Raw genomic sequence first — 18,157 nt, forward strand, 5'->3', positions numbered from 1 at the left:
GTGGGGGGGGTGGGGACTATGAAGAGGTGTGGGTGGGTGTGTAGGGACTCAAACACATGGGGACTTGTAGGCTATATTACGGATTTTGGGAATGTGGAAAGCTATTGAGGTGGCTGGAGGGAGAAGGAAAGCATGGGCGCATGATCAGTTGTATGTTTTGGAAAGATCACACTGTATGCAGTTGAGAAATGATTGAATTGAATTCAAACTGAGTAAATGTTGAAAGATCAGCTAATAAAGTATTCCATTGTGGTGGTGAAGAGATGATGGTAGCTGGGAATAAAATAGTAGCTAGGAGAGGGCAGATTTGAGAGATGCTTAGGAGATAAGATCATGGGGTTTAGATATGAAGGTTGAGGGACAGGGAGTTGTTGAGAGAGACTTCTAGAATTTTGGCTTTCACAAGCAGAGGAACAAGGGTGCTACTCGCTGAGGTTAGGAACACTGGAAGAGGAAGGAGTAGATCTGAAGAGTGAAATCATGAGACCTGTAGACATGTTGCGTTTGAGGTGTACTGAGGTCCTCAAATAGAAATATTGGTTAGAGGATTGGCTATATAAGTTAGAGGGGAAGAAAATTTGTTAAACATTGATGTTGAGTTAGCAACTGAAATTGTGGACATGGAGGGAATCTGGGGCAGGCACTGTAGATGATAGTCCATAGGCCAAAACTGAACCACGGAATTTGTCAATTTAACATAGCATTAAAAATAAAAATTTACCGTCCCCATCCTTCCGCAGCCGCACCAGGCCCCTACGGCCCATCACTGGTGAATAGACTCCCCAGGCTGACACGGGTACCTTGTGGCCTGTGGTGCCCCAGGGGGAGCGGCTGTGCAAGGTGCGAGGCCCCAGCGAGCACTGCACGGACTTGTCCACCCGTGGGCTCACCTGCACGCCAGCCTCCTTGGTGTTGGCCTTGCACAGTTGCAGGCTCAAGCTGGGGTTCATCTGGGAGAGGATGGCCTTAAGCTGGGCCCTCTTGTAAGGGCCCACGCAGTAGTCGGAGGCGTTGGAAGGCACAAGCAGCCCCGGCCTTGCCAGGAAAGCGGGGGGACCGTTGTTTTGCCTCCAGTCAGGCTGTATGTGTTCAGAGAGTCCAGGCTGGCTCAAAGGCATTGTGTTCCCATAGCCTGGGTACAAGCTGTAGGGAACACGGACGAAGCGCTCCATCCGTCCACCCTGCACCCAGAAGCAGTGCAATATCCTGGGGCAGTCTGTTTGTGTCCTCGGTTTGCCTTCCACCTTCATCCGCCTTCTTCATCCGGAGAGGGGGGCGCTTTCGGGTCCTCCAGAGGCCAGCTTGCAGCAGCTGCCACCACCAACACCACCAAGGTCGGAAGAGGGCCAGCGGGAGGAACTCCAGCAGCGAGAGGAGTTGGGGGAGGAAGATACCTCGAGTCCTCGGGAAAGGAAGAGCAAACAAGCCCAAGGAGACGCCAGCGAGCCGCTCCAGAAGCCCAACTTCCAGTTTTTAGAACCAAAATATGGCTATTTTCACTGTAAAGATTGTAAGACCAGATGGGAGAGTGCTTATGTGTGGTGCATTTCTGGAACTAATAAGGTTTATTTCAAACAACTCTGTTGCAAATGCCAAAAGAGTTATAACCCTTACCGAGTAGAAGCGATCCAATGCCAGACCTGTTCACAGTCTCGTTGTTCCTGTCCTCAAAAGAAAAGACACATCGATCTAAGGAGGCCTCATCGGCAGGAACTGTGTGGCCGCTGCAAAGACAAGAGATTCTCCTGTGGCAATATTTACAGCTTTAAATACATCATGTGACAGGCAGTATGCTTTGTACAGGACATCTGAACTCTTCTTGTAACTTATATTTCCTCTACTGCAACTTGGCTCTGACTGGTATTGGAAAATGGTTTAGGCTTTTGTACTTTTTGTAGGTTGTATGACAGTTATCAATGTGACTAGAATAAAATAAATGCATGTAAAATAGACCATGAAGGCACATTAATTGATGATCCTGGGGTAAAACATCAATAAAACATTGGGAAATGGTAGATCCTATCACTAATATGAACGGAACAATGAAGAGGAACAATAGTCATTCATTTGACAAACTTCTGTAAACTGGGTGTTCTAAGTGCTAGCAACAGAGACAATTAAGCATTTGCTATAATCATTATAGCAAATGCTTAAATAGCACTTAGTATATGCCAGGCATTGTTGTAACTCATCACAGCAGTCTTACTGTACTCCTTTTTAATAAATGAGGAGAGGGAGCCACAGGGAGATTATAGGGTAAAGCCAGAATTTGAACCTAGGTAGACTAGTACATTCTCCATGGCCTTAACTACTATATTTGTATTTTTTCTCAGATTCAGATGTGTTAAGTACGATGAAAGAAATGAGACTATACAAGAGTAACTCTTTTATATAAAGTTGTTGAAAAGAAGTGACATGAGAATTGAGACCTGCAGGATGAGGGGGAACATGGAGAGGAGAAGATGATTTTGATCCAGTAAAACAGAAAGAGCGAAGATCCTGGAGAGGGGGTAGGACGTGTACTTGGCATGTCTCAGGAACAAGAGCCCTAAGGCTCATGTCAGGCATAGGCTGGAGAAGACAGGGCTCAGATCAAGCATATGGCAGCCTATGAAAGGGTGTAAACAAGGCACTGACATCAGATTCTTACCATAAAAAACATACTGCTATGAGAGAAGACCAGGTAGAGTAGAAGGAGGGAGACCAGTTGGGAGGTTAATGAAAACATGAACAAAATGATGGCTTGGAAAAGAGTGGGTGACTGGAGATGGAGAGAAATACATCCACTCCAGATAATGTTTGAAAATGTAATGCACAGGATTAGAAGTGGGTGCTGGTGAAATAAATGATGAGTTTTAGATTTCTTTGAGCTGTGGGTTGTAGGGAACAGAGAGGTATAACTGGAACATATTCTGGACTCAAATTACCTAACTTCAAATCCTTGGTGTGATACTTGGAAGACACATGATTGTGGGCAAGTTATTTACATGCTGTCTTTCAATGACTCTTCTGTAAATGGGGACAATAATAGTAACTGTTCTTGGTGGTGGTGATGTGAGGACTAAAGCAGCTGATACATGCTAAGCACTTAGGTTATTATCTGTAACAGGTACTTAGTAAACTTAGCTGTCCTTTTTTGGTGGGGCTATATAATGAGATGGGAGAAGGCTTCTGTTTTCTTTTTTTCCTATTTTATAAATTTGTTTATTTATTAAAAAATAAATAAATAAATAAAAATTTAGCAAACATGTAAAAATCAGAATATTTCACAGCAGCTAGATAAGAGCGGGATTAGGAATTCTGGTGTCTCTTCTACTTCTTACAAGGACACCAGTCCTGTTGGATTAGGGTCCCACCCTGTGGGAAGACATTCGGGAACCTTTTTGAAACATTGAAAATGTTGAAGTATGTGGGCCGAGCGATGGGATTCAGAATGTCCTGCTTGAGCAGTGGAGGAGCTGAGGGTGCGGGGCGTGGAGACTAATATCACCCTGTTTGGTCCTGAGGGATGGCTGGTTAGCCAAAGACGGGTAAGATTCCTCAGAGGAGGAACAACCTAAGACAGGCACAGCCGCAGAGGGGCCAACAGGGGTGGTGCATAGAGCCTTCCTTATATCACCGTGTTTGGCCCTGGAGGATGACTGGTTAGCCAGAGATGGGTAAGATTCCTCAAGGGAGGAACAACCTAAGACAGGCACAGTCGCAGAGGGGCCAACACGGGTGGGGCACAGACCCCCAATATCTGAGAGAGGTCTCCTGCCCCTAGGGCTGTTTTGCTCTCCACACCCAGCTCAAATCCACACCTGCTCAGCTCGGACCCAGGAGGCAAACAAGGATCATTGCCCCAGTCATGTGAGGCCTTTGATTGTTTATGAGTGTAACCTGAGAATGTTAGCGCACGAACTCAATAAAAGCAACCTGGGATGAGTCAGCAGGGCTCTTGATCCTAGAGGTCTTGAGTCCCCCGGTCCCATCTTTCTCTTCAGTCTGTGTCTGTGTCTTCTTCAAGCTTGCGGCACCCGTCATTCACCTCAAGTCGCCGAGCTGGTCTCGGCACCACCCTTATGAGCTCATTTAACCTTGATTATCTTCTTAAAAGGCCCTATTTCCAAATACAGTCACATTGGGGGTTAGAGCTCTAACATATGAATTTTGGGAGGATACAATTCAGTCCATAACATGGACTTAATGGGAATTTCTCGTTCTTCGACCCCTTTACTTTCTCCCAGTCCATCAATTCCCTATTTTCTTTATTTCCCTCCTTAGCCAGTTTGGAGTCCACAGTTCTTCATTTCAGTAACACTGCTATGAATCTACAAATTCCTTCATCCCTTTGTCTTTCCATCATAACCATCTGATGAAATTCCAACCTTAAGTGGACCCTACTATTCATTTCTCTATACCTGCACTGCAGCAGCCAAGAAGTTCTGGAAAAAGGCACATAATGTCCAAATACTGTGATCAATTTTTGATTCTCTCTTTCTTGGTAGCACTCTTTTTCTTCCACCTATAGCCAAACTTCCTTAAATAATTCTATACTCATGGTTTGGATTTCCTCATTCCCTGTATTAACTTCCTAGAACTATGGTAACAAAGCACCATAAACTTGGTAGTGTAAAACAACAGACATTATTCTGTCACAGTTCTGGAGGCTAGATGTCCAAAATCAAGTTGTCAGCATAGGTGTTGCTCCTTCTGAAGGCTCTAAGGAAGAATCCTTCCTTGTCTCTTCTCTTGGTGTTGCCAGCAATCCTTTGCATTTCTTGGCTTGTAGATGTAATTTTTGTCTGTCTTCACTTGGTGTTCTCCTCTCTGATGTCTCTTTGTGTCCAAATTTTCTTCTATAAGGACAAGAGACATTGGATTAGGGTTTACCTAATCTAGTATGACCTCATCTTAACTCAATTGCATCTGCAAAGGTTTGACTTCCAAACAAGGTCACATTCACGAGTTCCAGGGGGACATGAATTGAAGGGTGGTGGTTGGGGAGCGTTACTCAATTCAGTAATTTCTGAAACTCCTAAACTCACTTCTATATAGCTTCAGGGCCCAACTTAAACAAACAAACAAAAAACCAAAACCAAAACCACAACAAAAACCAAACCAAAAACAAAAAACAAAAAACAAAAAAACCCCACCAAAAACAAAATAAAAAACCCACAAAAAAGATAAAATTACCAACTTCTAAGCCTCTAAATCCAGTGGGTTTATCTCAGTTTTTGTCTCATTTGCTCTCTTGGCAACATTTGAAACAGTTCGTCACTCTCCTCTTCTAAAAACACTCTATTCACCTCATTTCCAAGTTGTCTTCCTATCTCTGACTCCTTCTTCTCAACTTCCTTGGAAAATTTGTCTTTCTCTTTCAGGCCATTACATGTTGGGAGTTTCTTAAGGCTCAGTCCTGTAGAGAAGCCCTACAGTGATCAAGTAGGAACATAAATGAAGAAAAATGGGTCAGGTGGAAACGCGTCGTGCTAGAGAGCTCATGATTCTTTTAGAGGGTGCCTGCCACCCAGTGCCAGCCAGCTCTTGCCATGCTGGAGTGGGAACCCAAGGTTGTCAGAGGTTCTAATTCTTTTGTTTGAATCCTAAATCCCAGCCAGCCTCTTGTAGAATTGGTGCTCTGGGAACATGAGTAGTGAGTGATAAGGATAGTAAGAACAAACACTTATGAGAGAAAGTAGAATCTGGAGTCTTCGGCAGGTTATTTATTTTCATCTCCTGCTATTTTTTGACTCCCCCACTCCCATTTTTTTGGTGCGTATGAAAAACAACATAGACTCTGTAGAATCAATAACAATGGCATTAAGATCTTAATTTTATTAGAACATTTAGGGAAATGTTAACAAATATTTTTTGAGTTGACACATCCTTTACATTACCTTCCAGTCTTTAAGATTATGCTTAAAATACAAACAATGAAACTGGAAAAGTCCCATGTTCAATAAAAATATCAGCACAGATGAAGTGTCTGTTGTATTTCACAGGAAATGAGTTAAAAGTCATTGTGTATTAAGGAGAAGTGTTTCATATCTTTTATTTTGTTTGTAACAGTTCACTAAATCTGTGACCTTTGTCATTTTTGTCACCTGTGCACAACTGTCATGAAAATCTCTTAAAGTTTTCTTAGCCAATTGCAGTTTCCCTCCAAGGTTGTATTGATTTCATAGCATTTTGTAGTTGGCACATCTTGACATGAACCAAAGATGTTATTTTGAATCTTCAATGGCTTTTATTAGATCTTTAAATCAATTACTACTAAAATGATGAGAAATTCAGTTTTCAGCTACAGGCACTGTTCTCAGTACTTCAGCTTGACAGCATATGAGATTGGAAAATAGATGAATTGAATAGCACCCAAGTTTTCTGACTCCTAAATCAAGTTTCTTTCCAGCTAACTGTTGTTGCTTAATAGATGGTAATTTACTTTGATCCTCATAGGCTAAGTGAGTTGGAGATCATAACATGAACACTTTACATCAGATTCATATGCTTGTGAGAGGGAAATATGAGATGAGAAAGAGGGCTGAGGGAATTATGGTGTGGTGGTACAGTCGGGAAGTAAGAGTCAGGTAAGTTTGAGAGGATTTCGGATACTTACACTTTAACCCAAATTTATGTGTGGGCTCACGTCTGTTTTATTTTTCTTTCTTTTATTAAAAATTTTTTCATGTTCTTTCTCTCTGGTCTTCCATCTCCATTTCCTGCCTTCCCTCTTTTAGTCTACTATTTCTAAGATGAAAGCATTTTTGTTTATTGAATTTAGTGGATAAACTGCCTCACTTGAATTATAATTATACAGCAAATGTATGGGCATCTGTATTTCTTTCTTTCAAAAGGTAAATATAATCTCCCTTTTTAAAAAAGTGTACAGTTTAAAGCGGGAGAGTAGTACAGACATATATATACTACCAACTGTAAAATAGTCAGTGGGAAGTTGTTGTATAACAAAGGGAGTCCAACTCGAGGATGGAAGATGCCTTAGAGGACTGGGGCAGGGAGGGTGGGGGGGAATCGAGGGGGGGGCGTCAAGGAAGGGAGGGAATATGGGGATATGTGTATAAAAACAGTTGATTGAACCTGGTGTACCCCCCAAAAAAATAAAATAAAATAATAATAAAAAAAAAAATAAAAAAAAAAAAAAATAAAAAAAAAGATTATAAAAAAAAAAAAAAAAAGTGTACAGTTTAGTGGTGTTTATATATTCAAAGAATTGTGTAGCCATTACCATTGTAATTCAAGAGCATTTTCATCACCATTAAAAAAAATCCACCTGATCCAGCAATTTCACTTATGGGTGTAAACCCAAAAGAATTGAAATCAGGGTCTTGGAGAGATATTTGTGCATTCATGTGCATAACAGCATTATTTACAATCGCCAAATGGTGGAGGCAAGCTGAGTGTCTGTCCATGGCTGAATGGGTAAACAAAACGTGGTGCATACATACTATTAAATAGTATTCAGCTTTAAAAGGGGAAGAAATTCTGACACATTCTGCAACATGGATGAACCTTGAGGATGGTATGCTAAGTGAAATGTTAGTCACAAAAAGACAAGTACAGATTCCACTTATGTGAGGTACCTAGAATAGTTAAATTCATAAAGACAAAAAGTAGAAGGGTGGTTGCCAGGGGCTGGGGGGAGGGGGGAAGGTGAGTTAGCATTTAACAGGTACAGAGTTTCAGTTTTGCAAGATGGAAAGAGTTCTGGAGGTGGTTGGTGCTGATGGTTGCACCACAATGTGAATGCATTTAATGCCATTGAACTGTATAGTTAAAAATGGTGAAGGTGATACAGTAAAAAAATTTTTTTTAATTAACTGATTAATTTTGGTTGCGCTCGGTCTTCTTTGCAGCATGTGGGATCTTTTAGTTGTGGTATACGGACTCTTAGTTGTGGCATGCATGCAGAATCTAGTTCCCCAAACAGGGATCAAATCCAGGCCCCCTGCATTGGGAGCACGGAGTCTTACCCACCGGACCACCATGGAAGTCCCAAAAGTGATACACTTTTAATGTGTATTTTACCACAGTTAAAGAAAAGAAACTCTGTCTGTACCCATTAACATTCACTCTCTATTCTCTCTTCCAGCCCCTGGCAGCCACTAATCTATTTTCTGTCTCTATAGGTTTACCTGTTCAGAACATTTAATATAAATGGAATCATACAACATGTGGTCTTTTGTGTTTTGTTTCTTTCACTGAGAATTATGTTTTTAACATTCATATTGTGTGAATCAGTCTTTTGTTTTTCCTGAATCATGCTTTTTTCTCTTTTTTTTCTTTTGGCCATGCCACGCAGCTTGCAGGATTCAAGTCCAGGGATTGAACCCGGGCCGCAGCAGTGACAGCACCAAATCCTAACCACTAGACCACTAGGGAACTCCCATCAGTCTTTCATGTTTTATGACTGAATGATATTCTAGTGTATGAATATACCACATTTTGTGTATTCATTCATCAGTTGCTGGATATTTGGGTTGTTTCCACTTTTTTGCTATTGTGAATAATACTGCCGTGAACATCTGTATACAAGTTTTTGTGTGGACATGTGTTTTCATCTCTTCTGGGTAGATACCAAGGAGTCGAATTGTTGGGTCATATGGTAATTCTATATTTAACCATCAAACTGTTTTCCAAAGTGGCTGCACCACTTAACATTCCCACCAGCAATGCATGAGTGTTTCAGTTTCTCCACATCCTCACTGACATTTGTTATAATCTGTCATTTTGGTTATGGCCATCCTAGTGTGTGTGAAATGCTAACTCCTTGTGGCTTTGCATTTCCCCAATAACTAATGACATTGTACATCTTTCATGTGCTTATTGACCATGTGTGTATCCTTTTTCGGAGAAATGTTTTTCAAATCCTTTGCCCTTTTTAGAATTATTTGTCTTTTTCTTATTGAATTGTAAGGGCTCTTCATATATCTGTAATGTGACTTTTATTGGATACATGACTTGCAAATATTTTATTCTGTTCTGTTCTGACTTCACTTTTTAGATGGTATCTTTTGATGTAAAAAAGTTAATTTGGTGAAGTTCAATTTGTCTATTTTTCTTTTGTCACTGTCATATTTAAGAAACCCAAGGTCACAAATTTTAATCCAATGTTTTCTCCTAACGGTTTTATAGTTTTAGTTCTGACATTTAGGTCTGTAATCCATTTTGAGTTAGGGTTTGTTTGTTTGTTTGTTTGTTTATTCATTTGCATGAGCATTCATCCAATTGTTTCAGCAACAGGTATTGTGAAGACCATCCTTTCCCACTGAATTTTCATGGCACCTTTGTTAAAAATCAATTGACTATAAAAGTAGGGTTTATTTCTGAACTCTCAGTTCTACTTAATTGACCTATGTGTCTGTCCTTATGCCACCACTGTACTTTCTTGGCTACTGTAGCTTTGTAGTAACTTTTGAAATCAGGAACTGTGAGTGCTCCAACTTTGGTCTTCTTTTTCGAGATTGTTTATTTTGGGTCCTTTGTGTTTCCACATAAATTTTTGGATCAGTTTGTCAATTTGTGCATATAAGCTGCCATGGGTTTTGATAGGGATTGTATTGAATCTGTAGACCAATTTGGGGAGTATTGCAATTTTAACAATATGCTTCTCCTGAGCCATGAACATGGGCTGTCTTTCAATTTGTCTAGACTTTCTTTCATTTCTTTCAATGCTATTTTGTGGTTTTCAGTGCACAAATCTTGTACTTTTCTGGTTAAATTTACTATTAAGTAAATGTACCATTTAGTAGATTTACGATTAAGCATTTTGTTCTTTTTGATGCTATTTAGAATAGACTTGTTTTCTTAATTTCATTTTCAGATTATTTATTGACAATATATAGAAATACAGACGATTGATTTTTGTATATTTCTCTTGTATCCTGTGACCTTGCTGAACTCATTTATTAGTTCTAATGGTATTTTTTTTTACTGAATTAATTAGGATTTTGTCTATGCAAGATCATGTTATCTTTGAATGAAGAGAGTTTTACATATTTCTTTCCAAAATAGATGCCTTTTGTTTCTCACGTAATTGCCCTGACTTGAAGTTCCAATATGATGTTGAACAGAAGTAGTGATAGTAGACTTAGCTTCTTTTGCTCAATGAGGAAAGCTGAATCTAACAATCTGGAAGTAGTTAATATGGACAGCACTGGGAAGCATAGGGCAGTGGTTAACAGAAAGCACCTTGGAGTTAGAGTCCCGTATTCAAATCTCAATTCTTTCATTTATATTCTTTGTACCTTTGGGTAAGATACTTAATCTCTATAAACTTCATTTGTCATATGTATAATATGGGAATTATAATAATATCTAACTCATAGTTTTGTTATGAGGGTTAAGTAAATTATGCATGTAAAGAGTTTAGCAAAATGCTTAATGTTACTCCAGTAACATTAGACAGATGTAAGCCATTATTGTCATTATAAAACAATATAACTTCTTAAAACAATCAGGATATTATTAAGAATATATATTTCTATATTTTTCTGTATTACCATTTTTTTAACCCTCATCCTGGGGGCTTCTGGTTACTTATTTGATCATTATTTTCTCCTTCTTTTGATCACCTATTTCTTACTTCCTATTGAAGCAATAAATGAATTAAATAGAATAGTTAAGTGGCTAATGCTGGCAGAATTATATGTATTTCTATGTAATTTTGCTAGTGCTTTAGAAGGGTGAGGATATTAAATATTAAACATTTTCCTGTTTACACCTTTCGTATTGCAGAGATTTTATTTTAAGAGGAGCTAAAGAAGATTATTTAATGTTTTATTTATACTTTACATAGGCAATTTGATTTAGCAACATGATTGAAGTGCCACCTATTTGCCAAGGGCTCTACAATTTTCATTCCTAATCTATACCACCCTCCACTTCTTTCTCCTGAGCTTATTCCCTCACAAACGCCCTGACATTTCCTCAACTAATGCCACTACATTCCTTCTCCACTCAAAATGCACTTCTTTTCCAATCTTGGTTATGGCATCCTTACCTCAGAGGTAGTTAATTCACTTAACCTTTTAAATCAGAAAACTTGGTGTCATTGTCCCCCTCAACATCTATCCCAGTTACTCACTAACTCACTGTTACTTAAGTTAGAAGTCTATGCCATATATATCTGTGAGTCAAAAATTATCGGCACACCTGTTATTTTAAAACTTCTATTGGCCACACTGTCTTATTAGCACTTTCCATTCAAGGCTACTGTTTCCCCAGTTACTGCTGTGCAAGTGTGAGTGTGTTACATTGGTTCATTTGTAACTGCGGTGCGAGCAAAAATAGATGCCCTGCTTGTGATTTGCATGGAAGAAGAGCAGCGTGCATTGACTCATTTTTTGTGGTCTAAAGGTGTACCTGGTGCTGTTATTTATTGAAGACTTTGTGTACAGTATGGAGAAAGTGTTTTGTCATGAAGAAGTGTGTGTGAATGGATAGAGAATTTCAAGGAAGGTCGCATAAGTGTTAGCCATCAAGAAGGAGCTGGATGCCCGTCAACATCCACGGCTCATGACAACATTGAGCATACATGTGAAATGATTCTGTTGAATAGACCAGTGACAGTGGATTATGTGGCAAATCATCTGCAAATCAGCCATGGCTCAAAGGTTCAACAATCAACAGTGCTTATTACAGTGAGATGCTTATTGAAGAGCTGAAGACTAAACTTCAGATAAAACGCAGAGGACTGCTATCCAAGGGCACTGTGATCTTGCATGACAATGCATGTCTGCACACTTCTGCCCACACTGTCAACACTCTGCAAAATCTTCGTTTTGAGGTATTAAAGCATCCTCCCTATAGTCCTGATCTTGCTCCATCAGACTTTCACCTGTTTGGTCCCCTGAAAGCAGCCCTACGAGGATAAAGGTTCACTTCTGATGAAGAAATGAAGACCGCAGTGCATTCGTGGCTCGCAGCTCAGCCTAAAACATTTTTTAGTGATGGAATACAAAAGCTTGTTGACAGATGGACAAGGTGCATTGAAAAGCAAGGAGATTATGTCAAAAAATGATGTACTTGTCTCAGAGTGCAGATAATTTTTGACTCACCCTCGTATATATTTTTTCCCTTTAGAATTATTACTATTTTTTAAAATTTTTTAAAAATCAATTTATTTATTGGCTGCATTGGGTCTTCATTGCTGCACACATGGTTTATGTAGTTGTAGAGAGCGGGAGCTAGTCTTCATTGTGGCTCACGGGCTCCTCATTGTGGTGGCTTCTCTTGTTGTGGAGCATGGGTTCTAGGCACGTGGGCTTCAGTAATTGTGGCCTGTGGGTTCAGTAGTTGTGGCTTGTGGGCTCTAGAGTGCAGGATTAGTAGTCGTGGTGCATGGACTTAGTTGCTTCCTGGCTTGCGGGATCTTCCAGACTAGGGATCGAATCCATGTCCCCTGCATTGGCAGGTGGATTCTTAACCACTGTGTGACCAAGGAAGTCCCTAGAATTATTTTTAATTGGAATATTTTGAATTTGCCCCATCTTTCCTTCCCCACTGCCTTAGGAACAGCTGATGTTTTTATTGAAGCCTTTGCTGGGTTCAATTCTGTAGTCTTCTAATCAGTCTCTCTATCTCCAGTTTCTTCTCATACAACCCATTCTCTACATCAGTAACAATATGCATTTTTCTAAGGCATGTCTCTTATGTGGCTTCTCTGCTAGAAACTTCAAGTGGCTTCCCATCAGCTGGATAAAGCCTAAATTCTCTCCAAACATTAGCATAGTATACAAGGCCATACAAAATCTGTGTCAGATCTATTTTTCTAACTTTGTTTTCTGCCACTCTCTTGTACAAGTCTTACCTTTGCCATTACTTTAGAAGAAAGAGAGATGAAGTGTTGGATAATTTGTCATATATTTCACCTGAATTGTTTGTTATTCTCAGAATATACCATAATTTTCATGCCTCTGTGTGTAGCACTTTGTTTCTTCTACTTGGAGTATTTCCTGTTATGTGTGTAGAGATATTCCTGACTGTGCTTCCGAGACCTCTGACTCTATTCATATCTCTTACAGCGCATTGGAGTAACTTTTTTTTTTTTTTTTTTAAAACAAGCCTGTGTTACTCTTGTGAATGCTTTCAGAATCAGGGCTTAGCCTTATTTCTCTGTTTCTCTTGGCTCCAGCAGTGTGGTGCTTGGAACATTGACATTAATAAATATTTGTTGAATGGATGAACATAAAACACAGGGGTTACCTAGCAATTTGTATTCTGCTGATTACATTGTGATATACTTAGTCTGGTTTTAAGTGAAATATGACCAGGGGGTTTGAAACTTCAGAAGGCTGTTACATGTATTCTTGTGATATTTGACATGTTAATCTTATGGAAATGGATTAATTACAAATGCTATTTCAAAAAGCTTAATTTCTTATCGCAAGGTCATTGCTAAAGGATAAAGTTGATTAAATTGTGCTGAATTATAATGGGCAAGTCACAGTTCTCTGGTTGATCAAGCTGTGAATTACAATAAAAAGGAGAAAGGTTCGATGTTGTGGGTTTGAGAATCTGCTTGCTGGTAGTGCCAGCTCTGGTAGCACATGGATGCTGCAGATTAAAATTTTCAAGCATTTCATAGTTTAAGGTGGCTCTTCTTGCTCAATAGTTGTTTTTTTTTTTTTTTTTAGACACAAGAAATGTTGAGTGTACCTCAGACCCTTGGTATGCACCAAAACGAAGATAGGTATGTACACATAAACCATGTTTCTCTTTGATATCGTTGAATGATGTTACACAAGTGAAGCATGCTTTGCAGATGTGGTTGTTGCTTTAGCAGGAACATGGAAGACAACCTTATATCCAGGTTTACTTCATGGTTCATGTTCACAATCATGAGATAAATCATAAGATAAATAATGCTTCAGTGGTTGTGTGTTAGAAGTGACCAGTTTTGGGTGAAGAACAGAAACATGACTACTCAAATATTATGAACTTCAGTATTTTAAATAATATCTGAACAGAAGAAAAAGGAATTTGGCAAAAATTTAAGTAGAAAACAATGAAAGTAGATTTATTTCTCTTGCATCCTAACATAGTTGATTTTTGAAACTTAAAGAAAGAACGTGCCCTTGAATTATGTGAAATATTTCAGATTCTGCATACTTTGATTCAAATTAGATTTCCCCTTTCCTTTGTGATGAGAAGGATGTGAAACTTAGTAATGGCCATCTTGGAAATGTATAGGGAAGACCCATGGTGAAGTGGAAGGACTGCTAAACGAGAGCTCAGAGGATAGGGACTCTAGCCCTGGCCCTGACTGCAGCTTTCTAGCTCTGGGCAATTCTCTCGATCTCTGAGTTTTCCTCTCCATGTGAAATGGGCATGGTCATGATGCTGGCCCTCTCTCCTTTCCTTCCTCAGAGTTCTTTGGTTGCAATCAAATGAGCTACTGTAAATTTATTTTCTATTTTCCTGTACCTTTTCTCTACAGTGTTCAGTAGGCACAGCAAAGAGGTCAGGGTGACAACAAATGCCTTCAGGGCTTGTGGAGAAAAAGTGTGTTTAAATAATTAGATAGATGGTACATGATAATGGAAACAAAGAAGAAAGCAGGAAGATGAATGGGGATCCCCCTGAAAAGTTCAGTGCTATGAGATTAAAAATTATTCTTTCCCCAAGCTTTATGAGCTATTGAGTATGTTATGTATAAGTACTGTTTGTGAAATAGTCTTTCTCCAGTTATACCCTTACGAACACTTAGTTTTTTTTATTAATAGAAGGAATTTTTAAAGACCAACCACAGAATTGCAAATGGAAATCAGTTCCATTATAATTTTATTGATTTGGGAACTGTGAGTGAACAGCTAGAGCAGAAGGTGAGAAGAAAAATTGACAGTACCCTTAAGAGTCAATATGTTGAAATCTTTCTTCTTTCCTGACTTCAAAATTTTTGCCTTTTAAAGCAGTATATGACTAATTTAAGGATTTGTATCTTCCTAGTCATTAGTGAGGGGACAAGTTAGATTTCAATAGGATAAATATTATAGGGAATTGTCAAAAGGAAAGTTACTACTTAAATAAATTGGGTAAGAAGCAAAAGTCACTCTATTTTTCTTTTTTTTTTCCAAATGTGTTAGCGACACATCAAGTTTCATTTTAGAATGAATACTCTTAGCTGGTTTAGTCTCTTCACATCTCTTCACTAGAAGACACAAGTCATGCTTTTTGTGGAAAGTACAAGAGTAACAAGCACTACCTTTAGTCTTAAAAAACTGTGAAACTGGGTGACTCCAAACTGGACACACACTATTATCTATTCATTATCAAAGAGTGGGATAATTTAATTTATTTTCACTAAGCACTTCTGTTTATCAGTGTCTAGTTGAGTATTACTATTAAGGAAAAGAGTTTTATATTTGAAAAGAGAGTCATGGATCTCTGACTGCTTTTGTAAATGTCAAGGATCATAGACACTTAGATTTGGCTCTGCACCTTTACACTTTAAATAGTTTCTAATTTTCTCCATGGTAGCATTCAGATTGATTTCTCTTTTGGATTTCTTTATAATACTCTTATTTCATATTCCAGAGTGAACTAAATAAGGATATTATAAGCCTCAGTGACTCACCAAGAGACAAGGTAAAGGGAGGGAGAGTGTGAGCACCAAAGGATGCCCTTTTATCCAGTGATCCCTAGATTGTGTTCTCAGAGCCTGAAGGGTGGACACCCAGAGCTATTTGACAATCCAGCTGTCCTGCTTTGTGCAGCTCCAAAAGCCAGAGATTCGAGGGTGAATGAGGCCCCCCATGCACATTTTGAAATATTTTGATGATCCCTTCTCTTTACTCATTTTCTTGTGCAAAATATGTTATTAGGAAATGTGATTGGAAAAATGGAAATAAGTTTTATTGCTTGGTTTTGTTGTGGTGATGGTATATATAGCTAAAAATCATGTTTTTTGGTAAGTAAAATGTAAAAGAGTGGTTGAATTAATGTTTTTCTCTTCAAATGAGAGAAACTCATTTTGGATTCAAAGAATAGTCTTCCTATATAGGAACAGATACATCTTAAAAAGTAGAGTTCAACACTAGTTTCGTTATTCCTAATAATTAAACTATTCCTACTCAAAAGTTGATCCTAATTTAGAAAAGCCTTTAAATAAATGCTTTGCCCTTTTCTTTAAAAAATGTTTAGTACTAAATTACTGCTACTAATCTTTTCAGAAAATATAGAAAAAAAAGATCCTTTAATAATTCACTTTTAAAATAATTCAAATTGACTGTTACTTATATAAATAAGGATATGTGGGCATTTTATGTTTTATTTACTAAAAATATCCTCTTATAAATGAAGACCCAAGAATTTAATTTTTCAGGAATCTGATATTTAAAAGCTATTTTATAAAATGTGCATTGGCTCTCTCTCTTATTTGCCAATATCATCTTTTCTTCTTTTGAACACAGTTTTCTTTCATTGTATTAGCTGACTCAGAGAAGATGAGGATCTGCACATAATAAATGTTCTTAGTTTCTTTATAAACAGGAGATCTGAGACTATGTAGCTCAGAGAGGCAGGGTACCATGCTGGCTGTCTGCAAACATTTAGCAGGCTATCTATCACATGGCAAGCAGTGAGGCTTATTTATGCGACTCCAGAAACCAGGTATAGGACCAGTGGGTAGGAGCATATATTGATTCAATATAAGGGATAAGTGTTTAATAAATAGAATTGTCAAAAAATGGAACAGATTGCCTTAGAAAATAATATATTTCTCAATACTAGAAGTCTTGATTAAAAGCTGATTAATCACTTGTTCAAATACACAACAAATAGAGAATAGGGTTAGAGGGCCTTTAAGATACACAGATTCCAGTATGATAAAATTCTTTATAGTGAAAACAGGATGGTGATATGTAGAAGTCAGTTTTAGAGTTTCTTTAGGACCACCATTTCACTTCTAATAAGGCAACCTTTATTACTCTCCCAAGCACATGGTTAACTGCTTCTTTTCATGGTTATTCTAACCCTCTGAGCCTTTTCTCTATGAAAATTGTTGTTATATTTATTGTTGAAGATATTCACTATATTGCTTATAATAAAAATTTATTGTATATACATTTATTTTCTTAGGTGGTCAATTGCTATCTTGTGAAAATAGTGATATATGTAATAGTTCTTATTTTCTTTGTGTTGGATACCGGAAATGTTATTGTTAAATTTAGGTTCCCCCTTATAGGGTGCATTTTGTGTTATAAATTGATTTCTGGCTTCATCTTGACTTTTCTATTTTTCTTCTATCTGCTTATCAGCGGTCCCCACCCTATCCCAATTTTCTTACTTTCTCCTCTTTTAAATTTTATTTCATCTTGTGATAAATATATTGTAACATCTTTGGAACATAGCAGATAAACCGAAGTATAAATGAATAAGTTCCTGATGTAAACACTTGTTAAATTTATTCCCTCTTGAAAATCTTTTCTGAGGTATGATTTACTTCCTAAAAAAAAAAAAAAAAAAAAAAAAGAAAAGAAAAAAAAAAGGAAGAAATGAAGGAAGGAAAAAAAGAAAGGGGATGAATTGAAAAATAAATGCAGAGAAGAAGGTGTAGGTATGAGAATGGAGTGGGGCTGGACCAGCGGACTACAGACTTGAATTTCTGGTGGATTGGAACTAGAAGGGATGAATAAAACACAAAGGGGAAAGGAGCTGCCTAGAGCTACCTTTCTATGCCCAGGAAAAGGTTAAAGCTGAGGTGGTAGGCTTTTCCTTCTCAGGAGTCCTGGAAAGGCTCCAAGTCAGTAAATACAAGACTAAGATTGTACTATGGGGCACTTTGCAAGGCGGTTAATTAAAAGGGCTGCATGCAGAAAGGTGGGTCAGATCCCTTTTTTACTGCCCACTCCCCTACCCTGCTCCCTCTTTCTCCCACAGAGCACCTCCTGCTAGAGCATATAATCTTGGCCCCCTGCCCCCCCCCCCCCCCAAAAAAAAACACAAAACCTGACAACCATAGCATTAGTCTGCTTTCTACTATCACAGTGAAACTCTCTGTCCAGGGAGGTCTACATGTCCTAGTTTGAGTATTTGTGCTGCAGAATAGAGTCCTCCTTATGTTAGCATAGAGAGTGTATGCTGGATTTGCATTTATCCATTCTATAGTGAACTCGCCAGTGGACATAATCCTGACTACAATCACAGAACTTGCAGT

General features: G+C 38.5%; 2 protein-coding genes across 2 annotated transcripts; one reads left to right on the top strand and one right to left on the bottom strand.

The window, feature by feature from the left end:
- Positions 1–340: 340 nt before the first annotated feature.
- Positions 341–1,250, bottom strand: LOC130844551 (protein ZAR1-like). Its single transcript, XM_057720738.1, has 2 exons — positions 722–1,250; positions 341–444 (listed from the first exon to the last, which is right to left on the bottom strand). The coding sequence occupies exons 1-2, from the start codon at positions 1,248–1,250 to the stop codon at positions 341–343; spliced, it is 633 nt and encodes a 210-aa protein (XP_057576721.1).
- A 7-nt stretch (positions 1,251–1,257) lies between these two features.
- LOC130844552 (ZAR1-like protein) lies at positions 1,258–1,952 on the top strand (the record flags this gene model as incomplete). Its single annotated transcript, XM_057720739.1, has 1 exon — positions 1,258–1,952. A coding segment is annotated over one exon (525 nt), but the record flags the coding sequence as incomplete, so codon positions are not given.
- Between the last annotated feature and the right edge of the window lie 16,205 nt (positions 1,953–18,157).

This window comes from Hippopotamus amphibius, chromosome 2 (assembly GCF_030028045.1).
Source record: "Hippopotamus amphibius kiboko isolate mHipAmp2 chromosome 2, mHipAmp2.hap2, whole genome shotgun sequence".
Taxonomy (NCBI): Eukaryota; Metazoa; Chordata; class Mammalia; order Artiodactyla; family Hippopotamidae; genus Hippopotamus; species Hippopotamus amphibius.

Coding starts and splice junctions, on each gene's coding strand:
- LOC130844551 (XM_057720738.1), bottom strand. CDS start 1,250: ATGAAGGTGGAAGGCAAACCGAGGACACAAACAGACTGCCCCAGGATA. Junction 445..721: donor GCTGCGGAAGGATGGGGACG/GTAAATTTTTAT, acceptor TTCCTCTTCCAG/TGTTCCTAACCTCAGCGAGT.